At 41.2% G+C, this 17554-nt stretch overlaps 1 protein-coding gene and 1 long non-coding RNA gene across 6 annotated transcripts in view; one reads left to right on the forward strand and one right to left on the reverse strand.

Annotated features, from left to right (window-relative positions):
- The window catches only part of NRBF2 (nuclear receptor binding factor 2), a 33469-nt gene extending 20681 nt beyond the window's left edge, over positions 1-12788 (reverse strand). The window contains exons 1-2 of one of the 5 annotated variants that reach the window (XM_088020061.1): positions 12562-12640; positions 2565-2758 (exon numbers count right to left, since the gene is read on the reverse strand). Coding sequence is in view for 3 of the 5 variants with exons in the window: in XM_088020060.1 (XP_087876186.1) it covers positions 12562-12646 (85 nt within the window). In the remaining 2 variants the exon portion in view is untranslated. Of the gene's footprint in view, positions 1-2507; positions 2759-8877; positions 8961-12561 lie in introns of all 5 variants that reach the window. The other 4 variants (XM_028123984.2, XM_028123985.2, XM_088020060.1 and 1 more) reach the window with 4 other exon arrangements.
- Positions 12789-13407: 619 nt separating this feature from the next.
- Positions 13408-17554, forward strand: part of LOC148162177 (uncharacterized) — a 43459-nt gene continuing 39312 nt past the window's right edge. The window contains exons 1-2 of the long non-coding RNA XR_015767124.1: positions 13408-13487; positions 16730-16880. This is a non-coding gene — a long non-coding RNA (uncharacterized LOC148162177). The remainder of the gene's footprint in view (positions 13488-16729; positions 16881-17554) is intronic.

Genomic DNA, 17554 nt, shown 5'->3' on the forward strand with positions numbered 1-17554 from the left:
CCATCTCTAAAATGAGAGTATTGTAAAAATTAAACTAGTTAAAAGACAACAGAAGCCTTGGTGGTACTTGCCATCAAGTTCACAACGTAGTTGGGGAGACTAAACTGTTTTTTTTTTCCTAGCTGAAGATATTATAGGAAATTTATTTTGGTAATACTTCTTATTTATTTATTTATTATTGATACTTTTTTTTTTTTTTTAAAGTAGGCTCCATGCTGGGGCTTGAACTCACAACCCTGCGATCAAGAGTCAGACACTTAACCTACTAAGCCACCCAGGCACCCCAATACTTCTTATTTTTAAAACAATTTTTAGGGCGCCTGGGTGGCTAGTTGGTTAAGCGACTGCCTTCGGCTCAGGTCATGATCCTGGAGTCCCGGCATCGAGCCCCGCATCAGGCGCCCTGCTCAGCAGGGAGTCTGCTTCTCCCTCTGACCCTCTTCCCTCTCATGCTCTCTATCTCTCATTCTCTCAAATAAATAAATAAAATCTTTAAAAAAAATCCAATTTTTAAAGATCCTGTTAAGTTAAAATTAATCTCTTTAAATACTGTTCTTGGTAGAATCACAGCCATTAAACATACTAAGTCTATAAATAAGTTTCTTTGGTAATTCAAAATAAAACAGGAACAAGAAGCAACTGAAATGGAAATACTGGTTGAGAGATTCTAAAAGCAGTCTGGGCAGTGATATATTTTAATTCTGATAACATGGGGGGGTTTTTGGCCAAGTATTTCAAAATGCACTGATTTATGGAAAAGGCTGTTATCTCAATATTTCATTTTCATTAAGAAAGGGTAAAAGACACTCCAGGTCTTTATGAATGGTTTCACTAACAAGTCAAAAAATGTTTAAGCCAAGAATGCATCTATTTTGGCTACTAAACCAAACAAATTAAGCTTAAATTTTATTTATCTTTTTCTTAAAGTATCAATCCTGGCCAGGAAACTGTTAGGCAGAAAAGGCAACATAACACTCTTCAAGAGCTTCAACTCCATTAACCCATCTTCATCTCCCTTGCTGATAAGACAAATGAGCTAAATTTTTTGTCTGTTTTAACCCTCTGGATTTCTTATAAAAGTGTATATAAATCTTTCATAAAAATCAGTGTTTTCCAAAACAACAGAAACAGACTCATAAACACAGAGAACTGGTGGCGGCCAGAAGGAAGAGGGGTGGGCTGATGAACAAAATAGGTGAAGAGAATTAAAAGATACAAACTTCCAGTTATAAAATAAGTCACAGAGATGAAAAGTACACTATAGTCAATAACAACATAACAATGTTGTGTGGTGACAGATGGTGACTATTTATGGTGAGCACTGAGTAATGTATAGAATTGTTAAATCACTATGTTGTACACCTGAAATTAATATATAACACTATGTCAACTATACTTCAAAATAAAAATAAAAAATTAGTCTTTTCTGTCCTGATTATCTTTCCCATTCTGATACATCACAGTTAACTAATCATTAGTAGTTGCTTCCCACAGGATATTTTCTTTTCTAATTCAGGTATAGTTGACATGTATATTCGTTTCAGGTGTACATGACTTGATATTTGTGTATATTGGAAAATGATCACTACAATAATTTAACATCATACACCATACATGATTACAAAAAACTTTTTTTTTTTTTTAAGAGGTGGGGAGCAGAGGGAGAGGGAGAGAGAGCATCTTAAGCATGACCGTGAGATCATGACCTGAGCTGAAATCAAGAGTCGGATACTTAACCAACTGAGCCACCCCACTGCCCCAAAACTTTTTCTTCAGATGAAGACTTTTAAGATCTACTATCTTTGCAACTTTCAAATACGCAATACAGTGTTATTAGCAACAGTCACCATGCTATACATTATATCCCAGGACTTATTTATAACTACAAGTTTGTACCTTCTGACCTCCTCCATCTATTCTGACCACCTCCTCATCGCCACTTAAGGCAACTATCAATCTGTCCTATGAGCTTGGTTTTTGGTTTTTTCTCTTTGCCTTTTAAGTTCCATATGTAAGTAAAATCACACATTATCTGTCTTTCTCTGACTTACTTCACATAGCATAAAGCCGTCTGTGTCCATTCATTTTGCCATAAATGGGAAGATTTCAGTGTGAGTGTGTGTGAGTGTGTGTGTGTGTGTGTGGCTAAATAATATCCCAATGTATAAGTACCACATCTTTATCCATTCATCCATCAATGGAAACTTAGGCTGTTTCCCTATCTTGGCTATTACAAATAATGCTTCAATGAACATGGGGTCCATATATCTTTTCAAGTTAGTGTTTTCATTTTCTTCAAATACCCAGAAGTGGAACTGTTGGATCATAAGGTAGTTCTATTCTTAATTTTTTGAAGAACCTCCATACTGTTTTCCACAGTGGCTGCACCAATTTGCATTCCCACCAGTAGTGCACAAGGGTTCTCTTTTTTTCACATCCTAGCCAACAATTGTCACTTCTAGTCTTTTTGATATTAGCCATTCTAACATGGGTAAGATGTATCTCACTGTGGGTCTGATGTGCATTTCCTGATGATCAATGATGCTGAGTATCTTTTCATGTACCAGTTGGCCATCCACATGTCTCCTATAGAAAAACGTCTATTTGGGGTGCTTGGGTGGCTCAGTCGGTTAAGTGTCTGCCTTCATCTCAGGTTATGATCCCAGGGTGCTGGGACTGAGTTCTGCGTCGGGCTCCCCGCTCAGGAGGGTATCCTACTTCTCCATCACTCATGCTCTCTTCCTCTAATAAATAAAACCTTAAAAAAAAAAAAGGAATAATGTCTACTCAGATCCTCTGCCCATTTTTTTTTAAAGATTTTATTTATTCATTTGACAGAGAGAGAGAGCACAAGCAGGGGGAGTGGCAGGCAGGAGGAGAGGGAGAAGCAGGCTCCCTGAGGAGCAGGGAGCCCGATGAGGGGCTCGATCCCAGGACCCTGGGACCATGACCTGAGCCAAAGGTAGACGCTTAACCAACTGAGCCACCCAGGTGCCCCCCTCTGCCCATTTTTTAATTGGACTGTTTGCTTTTCTGCTATTGAGTTATATGAATTCTTGATATATTTTAGACATTAACACCTTATCAGATGTATGATTTGCAAATATTTTCTCCCATTCATTTTGTCGATGATTTCCTTTGCTGTGCAGCTTATTAGTTTGATGTGGTCCCACACAATTATATTTTCTTGATATTCTTTGTTGATTCAGTTATTTTCTTTGCTTCTCTATCAACTGTAGTAAGCAGATTCTGATGTAGCTCCCAATGACCCCTGCCTTCTGGTATTCACACGCTTATGTAATCTCTTCCCCTCTAATGTGTGCTAAACCTAGTGACTTGCATCTAAGGGAACAAAATAGAGCAAAGGTGGTGGATGTTGCTTCTATGATTAGTTTACAAAAGACTGTCACTTTCATCTTGGTAGCACTTTCTCTCCCTTGCTCACTTTAATGAAGCCACCAGTCCTGTTGTGAACTGCCCTATGGAAAGGTTCACATGGAAGAAACTGAGGGTAGTCTGCCAACAACCAGCAAGGAACTGAATCCAAAAGCTGATTACAAAGCCTTCAAGGAATTAAATCCTACCATCAACCATGTGAGTGAGCACGGAACTAGCTCCTGCCCCCGTGGAACCTTCAAATGGGACTGCAGCCCCAGATGACACCTTGAGGGCAGTCTTGAGAGACCCTGTAGCAAAAGACCCAACTAAGCCATGCCCTTATTCCTGCCTCACAGAAATTGTGAAAAAACAAATATGTGTTATTTTAAGCTCCTAAATCTTGGAATACTTCACTGAATAAGTCACATACTAATGGTATGGCATCTTTGTCTTTCATTATAAGCTGCCTCAAACTCTTAGAAAAAAATTTTTTTAAGTAAACTCTACACCCAATGTGGGACTTCAACTCACAACCCAAGATCAAGAATCACATGCTCTACTGACTGAGCCATCCAGGCACCCCTAGAAATAGATGTTTAAATAGGGAAAGCAGTGACTGGCCAATCTTCATGAGGTTGTGATACTCGTCACTGAGTAGCGAGTATTAGATTTCATGATACTACAATCTCATATTAAAGTACTTTCTGGCATTTAGGGTTTACAATAAACTGATGTAATTTTGTTGAGAACCTCTTGAATTCTCATGGAGATTTAGATTTATGATCCAGCTATGAGGGAGTAGCTAGCATTGGCTTACCTCCAGCTGTAGACAATTACAAAGCTGGATACAATATATAAAAAAAAGTTTATAGACACTGAACAAAAAAGTAACAGAAGGCTACATTTTCAAGAAAAGGGAAAAGCACAAGGTGAGAACTACATTCACCTGGCTTTCTTTCTGAGAGCGCTTTCCAAAATGTATTGCAGAAAAATAAAACCCCCAGGCAGACGGCAGTATCTAATTGGGAAGGAGGGATGGGGACTGGAGTCAAAAGGCTGGAATTTGAGGAGGGTCCAGGATTGGAGGGAACTGCAGTGAAGACGACAACCTAAAAATAGGCATAAAAAATCCTCTCAGGGGACACCTGGGTGGCTCAGTCGGTTAAGCGTCTGCCTTCGGCTTAGGTCATGATCCCAGGGTCCTGGGATCGAGCCCCACATCGGGCTCCCTGCTCAGCGGGGAGACTGCTTCTTCCCCTGCTTGTGCTCTCTGTCTCTCTCTGACAAATAAATTAAAAAAATTTTTTTTTAAATCCTCTCAGGTCCTTACCAAATGCCTAAGCTGCACGTGCAAAGGGTATATAACTCAGGAGGCCTAGCAGACACTGTGCAGACATTTCCAAAGCCACACATTGGGGAGACAGGTTGCAGTTTAGGCTGGACAGACTACAGTAACCCTGGTGAACACCAGAGCTTTCAGTTCATACCCCAGGAAGGTCAGCCCTGGGACTAAGGATCACACTCTAGGCATTATGGGTAAAACTAAAATAGGCCCACCCTAATAAAGCCTAAAAACCAAATTTAGGACTAGATCATGGTGATCTGCCTGTATTTTAACTGCCAACGAGAACAAAATACTCCTTAGAGGAATATTCCTATTTCAGTCTCTACAACACATCATCCACAATGCATGACATACAATAAACTTACTAAGCATGTGAAGCTGGAAAAAGTGACTGATAATAAAGAGAAAGACAACAGAAACAGACGTAGAGATAATCCATATATTGGAATTAACATCAAGGAACTCAAAGTAACTATGCTTCAGGTATTAAAGAAAATACAGAAGACACAACAGATGAAAACTAGAGATGTGGGACAAAAGTTCTGTAAGAATTGGGACCTTGTCCCATTCACTGTTGAATGCTTGAGGTCCAGAACAGTATCTGAGGAGAGAGTACTTACTCATAGTTGCTGGGTTAGCGGATGAGGGAATGAATGCTAAGTTGCATGGAAGGATGGGAGATTGGTAAATGCTGACATAATATTACTGTATTTCAGAAAAATATCAGAATAAAACTGCATCAAAATCTAAAATAACTATACATATATACAAAGAAAGAATTGGTCCTTGATGCACTTATTTCATTCACTATTTCATCCAACAACCAATCTCTAGCGCATTTTAACCAGAATTTTCCTACTCCCTCTTGAGTACAAATGAAAGTCCAATACAACAAAATGTTCTAAAACATTTACAGAAAGTAAAACACCTTCAGATTTAGTAGTGTCTTACTGTATGCCCTATACAAATTCCTCCCTTCCTGAATCCTCCTCAGAAACAGCCAACACTTTACACATAATCCCACTCCTCTCTGTTAACACGGCTCTTCTTCCTCAGTAATCAAACAGGATTCTTGTGGAAGTTGCCATATTCTTATATTACCTCGTCCCCTGGACACCTAAAGAATTTGTTCCACTAGATTTTCAAGTTTAGGAACAGAGAGTCTGTCAAGAAAGTTTTAAGTGGTTGTAACTAATGTGACATTCAGGAATTAACCAAATAATGTAAGTCTGCAGAGAGAAGTAGAGCAGTCAAGCCTGAAGAGGCAGAGGGAGAATCTGATTATCTTTGAGCCTCAGGTCCCATATGTTCTTAGACCCACCTACATTGTAGCCCTGCCTTTCCTGCACCTTTCTTTTGATTCCAATAAATTATCCCTTTTGGCATTAGCTAATCTTAAGTGGCTTTCATCACCTGCAACCAGTGAAAATCCTAACTACAACTAGATTACTTAATGACTGCCCCCACCAAGAAGTACCTCCTACTTCCACATACTAACTGCTTTAAAAATACAGATTCAATATTGTCTTTTTTCCCAAAGGAAAACAGTATTACCTTCTATTACTTTTCATGTATTTATTTCTGTGTCCTTGGGGAAAGCTGTACATAAAGATGACAAGAGGAACACCATAACGAACACGATACCAAAAAGGCAGAGGAAAATGTAATGTCCTCTTGAACCCTGTGGTAGGGTCTTCAATAGAGAGCAAAGGAGAAGCTGCATTTACTCTCCCTTCCCCCAATAAATTCACTGTAAGTCTCCTACAGGCAAGTAGTATCTCCTAACAGTAAAGTAAGTACTGAATTGACCTGTCAAACTAATGTAATTATACTTACGATAACTGCTCAAGTGTTAGAGAAGTCCGAGACCTGTTTTTGATTTTAAGTCTAAGGATCAATTTCTCCCACATGCAGCTCTGCTGCATCTTTTTTCCTACTTCCTTTCCAGTGTAGCTTACTTTTCTTCAGAACTGTCACCATCTGCTGTGAAGACAAACTGTAGGATACAATCCACCAATGAGCTGTGAAATCAATTTAGTGGGTCAAAAACCAGCATTTAAAAAAACCTAATAGTAAATATTAGAGTAAATATTTAAGCTCTAATAGTAAATGTTAGGGCTTAAAAAACCTAATAGGAAACATTATATAGTAAATAATAGTAAATATTACTCTAAAAGTTTTAAAAAATATTTGTAACAGTAAATATTAGGGTTTTGTTTTGGGTGAAATTTATGAGAGCCCCTGCATTTTGCACAATTTCAAGAGGCATATGCATAATGTGGCAGCTCTGCAGTAATATACACATATCTATGTGTGTATTGGTCATTACATAAAAATCTCACTGTGGATCACAGTCAAAACAAATGGGCAAACACTGATCTAACAGTAAGATCACTATTTTAATGAGAATCTTGCTTTCAAAACCCACTATCACATTTACTTGGCATTTTAATTGTTCATCAGTAAAATGGGGAAATATACAGCTACTAAAAAGATAAATAATACAGTTTACCCTTGAACAACATTGGTTCAAACTGCACAGGTCCACTTATACGTGGATTTTTTTTTTCCAGTAAATACAGTGTAGTACTGTAAAGTATTTTCCGTATGATTTTAGTATTTTCTTTTCTCTAGTTTACTGTAAGAATATGGTACAAAATATGTGTTAATGAACTGTTTATGTTATTGGTAAGACTTTCAGTCAACAGTAGGCTATTAAGCCTTCAGGGAGTTGGGAAAACTGGACAGCAACATGCAAAAGAATGAAACTGGACCACTTTCTTAAACACTATACACAAAAACAAATTCAAAAGGGATGGAAGACCTAAATGTGAGACAGGAAACTACCAAAATCCTAGAGAACACAGGCAGCACCCCACTGACATCAGTCATAGCAACTTCTTACTAGACACATCTCCAGAAGCAAGGGAAACAAAAGGGAAAATGAACTACTGGGACTTCAAGTAAACAGTCAACAAAACTAAGAGGCAACCTTCAGAATGGGAGAAGATATTTGCAAATGACATATCTGAGAAAGGGTTAGTCCAAAATCTATAAAGAACTTATCAAAATCAACACCCCAAAAACAAATAATCCCAGTTAAGAAATGGGCAGAAGACATGAATAGATATTTTTCCAAAGAAGACATCCAGATGGCCAGCAGACACATGAAAAGATGCTCAACATCACTCATTATCAGGGAAATACAAGTAAAAACTACAGTGAGGTATCACCTCACACTTGTCAGAATGGCTAAAATTAACAACACAAGAAGTAACAGGGGTTGGTGGGGATGTGGAGAAAGGGGAACCCTCTTGCACTATTGGTGGAAATGCAAACTGGTGCAGCCACTCTGGAAAACAGTATGGAGGTTCCTCAAAAAGTTAAAAATAAAACTAACCTATGACCCAGCAATTGCACTACTAGGAATTTATCCAAAGGATACAAATATAGTGATTCAAAGGAATAATGCATGTCAATATTTATAGCAACATTATCACAATAGCCAAATTATGGAGAGCCCAAATGTCCATCGACTGGTGAATGGATAGAGAAGATGCAGTATACACACACACACACACACACACACACACACACACACACACACACACACTGGAGTATTAAGTCATCAAAAAGAATGAAATCTTGCCATTTGCAATGACGTGGATGGAACTAGAGAGTATTATGTTAAATGAAATAAATCAGAGAGAGACAAATATCATATGATTTCACTCATATGTGGAATTTAAGAAAAAAAACCAGATGAACATAAGGGAAAGAAAAAAGGAGGGAAGCAAACCATTAGAGAGATTCTTAACTACAGAAAACATATAGGGTTGCTGGAGGGTAGGTGGGTGGCGGGGGGGGGGTGCGGTGGACTAAGTGACAGGTATTAAGGAGGATACTTGTTATGACTGTGCAATGGGTGTTATATGTAAGTGATGAATCACTAAATTCTACTCCTGAAACTAACAGTACACTATATGTTAACTAGAATTTAAATAAAAACTTGAAACATTAATAAATAAGACTATTAAGGGTCATGGAAACAGAAATATTTTAAGTTTATGTAAATACTGGTAAAATAACAGAGGCATATTTAAATTATGTTCTCATGTATTAATAATATTCTTTATGGGGGGGTGCCTGGGTACCTCAGTCCGTTGAACGTTAGACTCTCTTGATTTCAGCTCGGGTCATGATCTCAGGGTCGTGGCATTAAGTCCCACATCAGGCTCTGCATTCAGCAGGGAGTCTGCGTGAGATTCACTCTCCCTCTCCCTCTGCCCGTCACCCGCCCCCCAAATAAATAAATCTTAAAAAAAATTATTTATGATTATTGTTGAATATACAGACAATGTAGAAATAATAAAGGAATATTCAGAAATTTAAGGAAGGTATAATTTTATAAATAAAAATTGACATTATAATCATAAAAAGTCTTTGGGGAGTCAAAAGTTATACATGGAGTTTTTGACCACACAGGAGGCTGGAACCCTTAATCCTCACATTGTTCAAGGGTCAACTATATATGTAAAGTGCCGGATGCCAATCCTAGCACTTAGTAATTGTTGGGTAAGTCTTAGTGCTCTACCACCTTTCCCCAGAGTGCTTCCATTGGGCCCAACATAGCTGTGACAGGATGAACTTGAAATTTTTTAGGGCAACAAGGAGGTGGTTTAAAACAGCCTCTTTTTTACCTTAAAAGATTTTACTGCCACCATAAGTAAGATGGGATAATTATAAAGGCTCCAGGTATGTACAAGGCCATTCTCTGGAACCCATACCTGATTCCTTGTCTTAGAAGAGAAATAACCACTCTAGAGGGAAGCTCAGTTACTCAACAAAACATTCTCGGCACTTAATAGAGCCAAACACATACAACTGTGGCCACACAGTCACATGGACCCTGTCCTTAAGAGTTTGCAGAGTAGGTAAACAAAGCATGAGCAACAGTCATGTGTAAATTAAGGTCTGACATCACTTCCCAAATAGGCAGTAAACAAATCAAAGAACTACAAATTATCTCACGCAAGTTTTGACATTTGCTACCAGCACTCACTTTGACAAAATTAAATGGAAATGCCTAAATATACTCTAAGTAACTTTACAAGTTATAATTTTTCTATATTAAGAATTGACCAAAGAAAAAAACTGATAAAACTTATTCAGTCCAAAGACTAGTTATTCCTCTGCCCCCAGCAATGGAAATAATTTAGTTTTTCTTTTGACCAATTTCAAAAACCAGAGAAGTAGAACACAGTATCTGTATTATATATTTAAATGACTATTTTTGAACCAATCTCTTCTGTATCTTAAAAATCTACTGCCAGGAAATAAGCACATAAGGTCCTTACTGCAAACCTTCCATAAAAGAATCAATACTAAAGCAAAGGCACTAATGACACAGAATCCACAATTCAATATAAATAAGGACCATACTGAAATGAAAATGGTGAGTACTGTACATTAATTCAGAACTATTGTTAGAAAAGGTCATGATATTAAAATAAGCTGTGATCCACCAATCTAAGTAATTACTTAATTTCTCTCAGTCTAGGCTTATTTTTCTGTAAAACTGGGAAGCAGTTCTTCCTAAATTCCAAGGATGCTCTGAGGACACATAATTATAAACCTAGGTACTGTTATAAGTCCTTATACAACAAATCTGGACTACACTATAATGTCATTAGAAAAAGCATATATAAACTACTGGGATTTTCACAGGCACTCATTATATCATAGCACTGAGAACTATTTCTCACGTTTAGTCAACTGGATACTAAGTTGGTTAACTGCTAACATAAAAAAAAGTGATAGTCTTAAAAAAAAACAAACCATCTTTTAAAACTGAGTGACAAATTCAGAGGCCTCTCATTGGTACTTAGCAGTTAATAATTCAAGTAAATGTTAATCTCTGTCTCACTGTTATCTTCCAATAAACAGCTAGGCTAGAACTCAGATCTTTCAAATCTCAATCGGTTTAAGAATTCAAGATGCCAAATTTCTGATACTTGTCCATGTATATTTTATGGCTGGATTATGGAACTATGCTAGCCTGCTTGACAAGGCTCTCGCCCAAATTCTCCTCTATAGAAAGATAATACTACTGTCACCATTTAACTAATTTTTCCTAAACTGGTGATTCTGCGGCTCCATCTACAACTGTCACCCAGCTCCAGTCTTCTCATAAGCTACCACACAGTAGTGGGGCAGTTGGCTGGTGTTATGTTGCAGCCTCTAGCCAAATAAAGTGACGCTAACTGGAACTGAACCAATGGTCATTTTGCAAGGACACTTGAACTTTGAAGCACTCTGTAAATTGCTGGTTATTTCTAATAATATTCCTGTGAAGTTTAGTATTGAGCCATCTATTATATTTCACTGTAAACTGTCACCTTAAAAACAAAAAAAGTGCAAGATATGTCCCTGGTTTTTAAAAACTCACAAATCTTGTCCAATTCTTTTTAAGTGTAAACAACTCTTACCAATGGGGGCAGGCTCAACTTAAAACTGGGAGGCGCTTCTCAGAGCAGCTAACCTGGCATCGGTCATTTGGGAACAACAGCTATAGGTCCTAGAAGCTTAGGCTTTTCAAGCGCAGCAAGCCCAAGCCTTCATTTTACAAATGAAATTTTTAATTAAGAGCTTATGGTCTGATTACTATAATAGCTTACTCTTACATTGTACTAGGTACAATGTAAGCCCTTTACACCTATTTACTCCTTTAATCCTCACAACAAACCAGAAACAAACCTCACCAGGGTGAGGTCAACTAATTTGCCCAAGGTCACAGAAATATTAAGTGACAAAGCCAGAACTGAAATCCAAGCAGTCTAGCTCCTGAATCTATACTCAAACCAAGCTCTACTGCTTCTCTACAGAATGGCTTAAATGCAGCCTAGGGCTCTTCCACGACACTAGGGTTCAGAGTTCCAACCTGAGAAACTAATTCTCCCTACCTCCCTTTCTTCAATGCCACCATCGCCCACTATCGCAAATAAACTGCAAACTTGTGACTCCAAAAGTTCCTCCTGCCTGTCTACAATCTTAAGTAATCTGACTTTTGTATCCAAAATAGGTACCCTCTAAGAAACCGAAAGATGCAGTAGTCAGTAGTCAGAAAAGAACTTGTGTTGCTCGCTGCTGTTTTAATGGGAATATCTGAAATGCCAATAGCCTATGAGCGCTTTTTCTGAGAAGGGCAAACACCTACCGTATTTTCATGATGCCTAAAGTGATGAAACGGAGCTAAAAACAGGGACGGCCCTCTTTTTTATCCAGCTGTCTCTAACTTATTCGAGAAGGGAGATTCTCAGTTTATGCATCTGAATGTAGATGAGAAATGGGTGGAGGGAAAAATGGGGGTAGCGAGTATTACTCCAACTCTCCAAACTAAGGAGGCTCAGACTTCAGACCCTATGTGTTAGAAGTTAAACCCAGCATTACACACCACTGCTGCCCTGGCCGGCTTCAGTGCCCCTCCAGGCTGCAACGAGGTGGTTACGTGGCGCTTGGAGGCATTTCCTCCAGCCTGAAGAGGTGGCGGCTTTCCCGGCTGGTGGAAGCCCCTCGCGCAGGGCACTGCGACAGGGGGAGTCCCGGGGCGGCGGGAAGTGGGACGTGATAGCTTCCCGGGGATACCAAAGGGGGCAACTTCTGGGACTGCTTGCGCGGAGCCGCTGGGGGACCACTCCTGCTCGCCTCCCCTACCCCTCAGGCCCAACCCCGCCAAACCCGCCTCCCGGCCTCGAGGGTCTGCAGCAAGCCGGAGACGCGACCGGACTCCTGAAGCAAGAGCTCCCGAGGGCGGACACGACCCTCTGTGGGCTACTCACCAGGTTGAGGGGTCCTTCCATTACTTCCATAGACGCCGGGGTAAGCGGCGGCCTGAGGAAGGGGAGCGACGGTGCCGGGGCACATGGAGGGAAACAGTAGTAGAGGGGGCGACGCAGCGGCGGCGACAGCTGCCCCTCTCCGCGCCCCGGGAGCCAGCAGTGGGCGCAGAGGGAGCAACAACCGCGCCACTTCCTCCTCCGGTGGCGCGCCGCGGGCCCGCCCCCTGCGCCGCAGGCACGCACGCGTCATGGCGTCACACGTGGCTGGTTCAAGGTGGGAGTGAGGACCGGGGAGTGGGTGGGGCTCAGTGAAGGCGGGGCACGGACGGGCGTACACTTGCTCCTGGGCTATCTTTCCTCTCGCGAGAGGCGTGTCTTCAGCTTCTTGAAGTCTTCTCTGACATCACGTGGGGGTGGACAGCCTTGTTGAAATTTAAGTAAGATGGCCGACTAATGTTCTTGGCCTCACCCATTTTCTGCCAGCGTGACTTTTCCCAAAATCCCTCTGCTCTGCTCCACCTTTTCTTGCTCTCCCGTTCCTACCTTTATTCTTGCATCTGATTTTTTTCAAACAAAAAAACATCAGATTTGAGCAATGCTAACCCATGGCGCTGGACTAGACCTCCCCCTGGAGGGAGACAAACGAATGATAAAGGGCTCTGCCCTCCAGATGATAGCAAACTAATTAGGAAAGTGATATGGGTTACAAATAGCCAAATAGAATACTTGATTAAGCTAACAATTATATGCTAAACCACTCTGCTAGGTTCTTTCCGTCAAGGAATTCACTGACAAAAAATAATTGTGATTTATGTTGTAAAGGGAACAGATAGGAGCTGGGATAGAGGCACCATGAATTGGACGGCTTCAAGGAAATGAATTTGTTCAAAAGCCATGTGATCTTGAAAGAGGATCCCAAGCTTCAGGTGAGGCCCCAGCTGGACTAGACCTCCAGGTCTACACCTTGATTCATACTTGTGAGATCCTGGGCAGAGGACTCACTGAAGCCATGCCCAGACTCCCGACCCATGGAAATTGTGAGATAATGAGTGTGTGTTGTTTTAAGCCACACATTTGTTAAAAGGCAAAAAGAACAACAAACTATTACAGACCCCTTGGAGGTGGTAGATAAACTGTAAACGTGGGTGGTAAATCCATGTCACTGCCCTAGTGAATTTCCAGTGGTTGGCTGTGTAGGGGACCAGTTTAATAAACTTCAGTGACAGCTGGACAAGGAAGGAGGAGAGTATGATGTATTCAAGCACTCAACTGTGTTTGAGGGAAACTTCGGTCAGATCAGTAAAAGAGAGGACATGCTCCATATACACAACCATATCCAAATGGTGATGTGGACATTGCATCCACCAGCCCTAGTTTCTGCCCCTTGCTGTCACCCTGTTGGCCCGCCTAGCCACAGGCTATGAAGAGCATGCTGGACATGGCCACGTCATCAAAGGAAAAGGGCAGAGGCCTACAAAGACTTTAGAGCTATCCAAGCTGATTCCTTTGAAAGTTGGGAAACAGCAGCTGCACCAGAAGCTTGCCACTGGCTGTTTTTACTACTTGCAGGTTTGTATCCCTTCAGACACATGGACGACTTCTTTGCCTTTGGGAAAAGCCCATTTATCTCCTGAGACCATCAGTGGGGGGTCATAGAAATCCCCAGGCCGTAATAGCTGGGAACACAGTGGACATTCCTACTACTGAGTCAGAGATGAGAAGAATTCAGCACTAGGTCTCTGCTGCAACTCAGCAAGATGGAGCCAGAGGCCTTTGGGAGAACATTTATTTTATTTTATTTTATTTTTTAGGATTTTATTTATTTGAGAGAGAGAGAGAGAGAGAGCATGAGCAGGAGGGAGGGGCAGAGGGAGAGGGAGAGGGAGAAGCAAACTCCCCACAGAGCAGGGAGCCCAACCCAGGACCCTGAGATCCCAACCTGAGCCAAAGGCAGACACTTAACCAACTGAGCCACCCAGGTGCCCCTGGAAGAACATTTAAAAGCTGCAAAGCTTTTTGTGCTTTCTGTGGCTCACCTGGAAAATGCATTTCATGTTAAAGAATCCATTCCTAACTGGGCCACCACCGATGGACTTGGCACATAGGAGAGGTTCCTTTGTTTCTCTAGAATTTACCACAAGGCATTCAGACATTCCTTGTATATTAGCTGCTCTAATCTCATACCCATCTATAGCATCATGATGGTCCAATCTCTTCTTGAATGCTCACTACACCAATCAAAGAGTGATCTGTTGTGATCTATTATTAATGATTAGAGAATTCTTCCTTTATTTGAAATGTAATCTGTCTTCCCGTGACTGCCATGCCCTAAGTTTGTATAAATCACTGTAACACCTTTGTGTGAACACATGCATAATCTGTTCCCTGCTATCAAAATGTAGTGTGCATACCCTTGACTTAGCAATTCCTACAGAAATACTAGCATAAATATAGAAAATAAAGGTATGTGAGGAAGTTCACTGGGGCTTTGTAATAATGCTTTCCCTAGTTCTGGAATGCTCAAGTGAATCTAGAAGGACCATTTGGCAGAGACGTTGTAGAAGACATTGCTGCATCAAGTGGGAGCTTGAATTGATGACCTCAAAAGTTTGTCTAGTTATAGTCCTTTGGTGTACTCAGTTACAGGAAGAGAGGAGAGCAGGCCCTTCTGGTCTTCTGCTCCATCTTCTCTACCTTTGCTGTTCTCTCCACTCCATAGGAGTTCCGTGGAGAAGGGGATCAGGATAAGGCCAGTATCAGGAAGCTTCACATGATCCTTGAGGTGTCTGGGAGCCCCTTTGATTATGCTATGGAAAAGGGAGTCCAATATGCCTCTCACACCTGCTGTTTATAGACTTCCCAGTGAATCCCAAAGCACAGCCTCTTCTGTAGACATGAAACCTATGGGCCCTGCCAAAGGGTCAAGAACAGGGGTCGCAGCAGGGGCAGCAACAACAGTGCTGCGTGCAAGGCAGCAACCAGGTCTGCAGGCCCAAGATGGATCAACACAGCAGTATCAAGAGCAGCCAGCCCTAAGGGCCCAGGAGGATGAGAAGCCAGCACAGTTATGGCAGAACCATGTGAGTGGTTCCGGCAGGTGCTTTACACACGTCCTTGAAAGGTACTTTCAGACCTGATGCACAAAGAATTACAACAAGGTGGGGGGATTGTTTTGTATCCAAGCAGGGTGGCAGGTATGGGGGTGCTTCCAGCTGTGATTTTCGCTATTTTACCATGTCTGAGATCGGTGATCTTATCGTCATGACGCCAGGTGGCAGTTGTGATGAAGTCGCATTGCCTTAGGAAAAAACCTTTAACCAAGTTTCTTTCATTTATGTTTACCTTTTTATGTATGATATGGGGCAAAAATACATCTAAGTCTGAAGGACCAGCCTCTTTCACTACATATAAAATAAAAATTTAAGTGATGAAAACAATGGCTGCATTTCAGAGAAAACCAGTTTAAGGTGGCATAGTTGGCATGTAAATGGATAATAACCCTCTTTCCTGTACTCACTCTGTATGAGGACTCATCTTCCTGCTTCATTGATCCTTGCCTTGAAAGGAACTGCCAAATCCTTCCCTTTTCCAAATTCATCATGAACAAAAAGTAACACTGCCTTTAACTGTAGGGACGCCTGGGTGGCTCAGTCAGTTAAGCGGCTAACTCTTGGTTTCAGTTGAGATCATGGTCTCGGGGTCTTGGAATCAAGCCCCAGGTCAGGCTCCATGCTCAGCAGCAAGTCTGATCCAGGATTCTCACTCTCTCTCTCTCTCTCTCTCTCTCTGCACCTCCTCCCACTCTCTCACACACAAATAAATAAATAAATCTTTAAAAGGGCATCTAGGTGGCTCAGTCAGTTAAAGTGTCTGCCTTCGGCTCAGGTCATGATCTCTGGATCCTGGACTCAAGCCCCATGTCGGGCTCCCTGCTCAATGGGGCTCTGCTTCTCCCTCCCCTTGCTTGTGCTTTCTCTCTCTCTCTCTCTGTCTCTCTCTCTCTCTCTCTCGTGCGCGCGCACGCTCACTCTCAAATAAATAAAATCTTTTAAAAAAGTAAAAATAAAATTAAAAAAGGACTTCCTTTACCTTTAAATGGAGACTATAGTTTTGTTTTTTTGTGGTTTTTTTGTTGTTTTTTTTAAGATTTTATTTATTTATTTGACAGAGAGAGAGCACAAGTAGACAGAGCGGCAGGCAGAGGGAGAGGGAGAAGCAGGCTTCCCACTGAGCAGGGAGCCCGACGCGGGACTCTGTCCCAGGACCCTGGGATCATGACCTGAGCCAAAGGCAGACGCTTAACCGACTGAGCCACACAGGTATCCCTAGTTTTGTTTGTTTTTAAGACCGAGCATGTTGTTGAACAGAGGTAAACACTATCTCGCTTCAAGTTGATTCCAGTGCTTCATGAAGATTTGAATTTCTTTTTTTTCTACAACTTTTCTATCCCCATTTCTCAATAGCAGTGGTTTAACTTTGTGTAACACTTTGCAGGATTCCAAGCACTTACATGTAAGCTTGCTCATTTAATTCCAACAGGCTCAAATTAGTGACTTGCCCAATGTCATAAAACTGGTAAATAGCTGAACTAGGTCTGAAATCTAGGTCTGTCTGGCCATAAGCCCAGTACTTTTTCCACTACAAGTAGCTAAATATCTACTGGAGTGACATCGAATGTTGGTAATAACAGAAATAGACTGTTAGGGTAACCCACTGTAATTACATAGGTTATTTTGGGTTTTCCTAAATTCACAGTCCTGAGTACCAAGAGATTCAAGCTAAAAAGGGAGTTGCTATTGTTAGTGACTCTATTCTCCTCTGGGGTATTTGCCAAGAACTATTCACAAACCAGACTGGGCAGGAACAGGCCATGTGAGGGAGGGGGAGGGTAGCAGTGAGGTCACAGGCTCTAACTCCTTGGACTCTCAGCCAGGCTGTCCAGTTGCTTCAGCATGAGCCAGGATGAAGAGAGCCAAGTTAGGCAGGAGTCAGG

Source organism: Eumetopias jubatus, unplaced genomic scaffold (assembly GCF_037043125.1).
Source record: "Eumetopias jubatus isolate StellerSeaLion01/CBP00866 unplaced genomic scaffold, mEumJub1_p1.0 scaffold_17, whole genome shotgun sequence".
Lineage (NCBI taxonomy): Eukaryota > Metazoa > Chordata > Mammalia > Carnivora > Otariidae > Eumetopias > Eumetopias jubatus.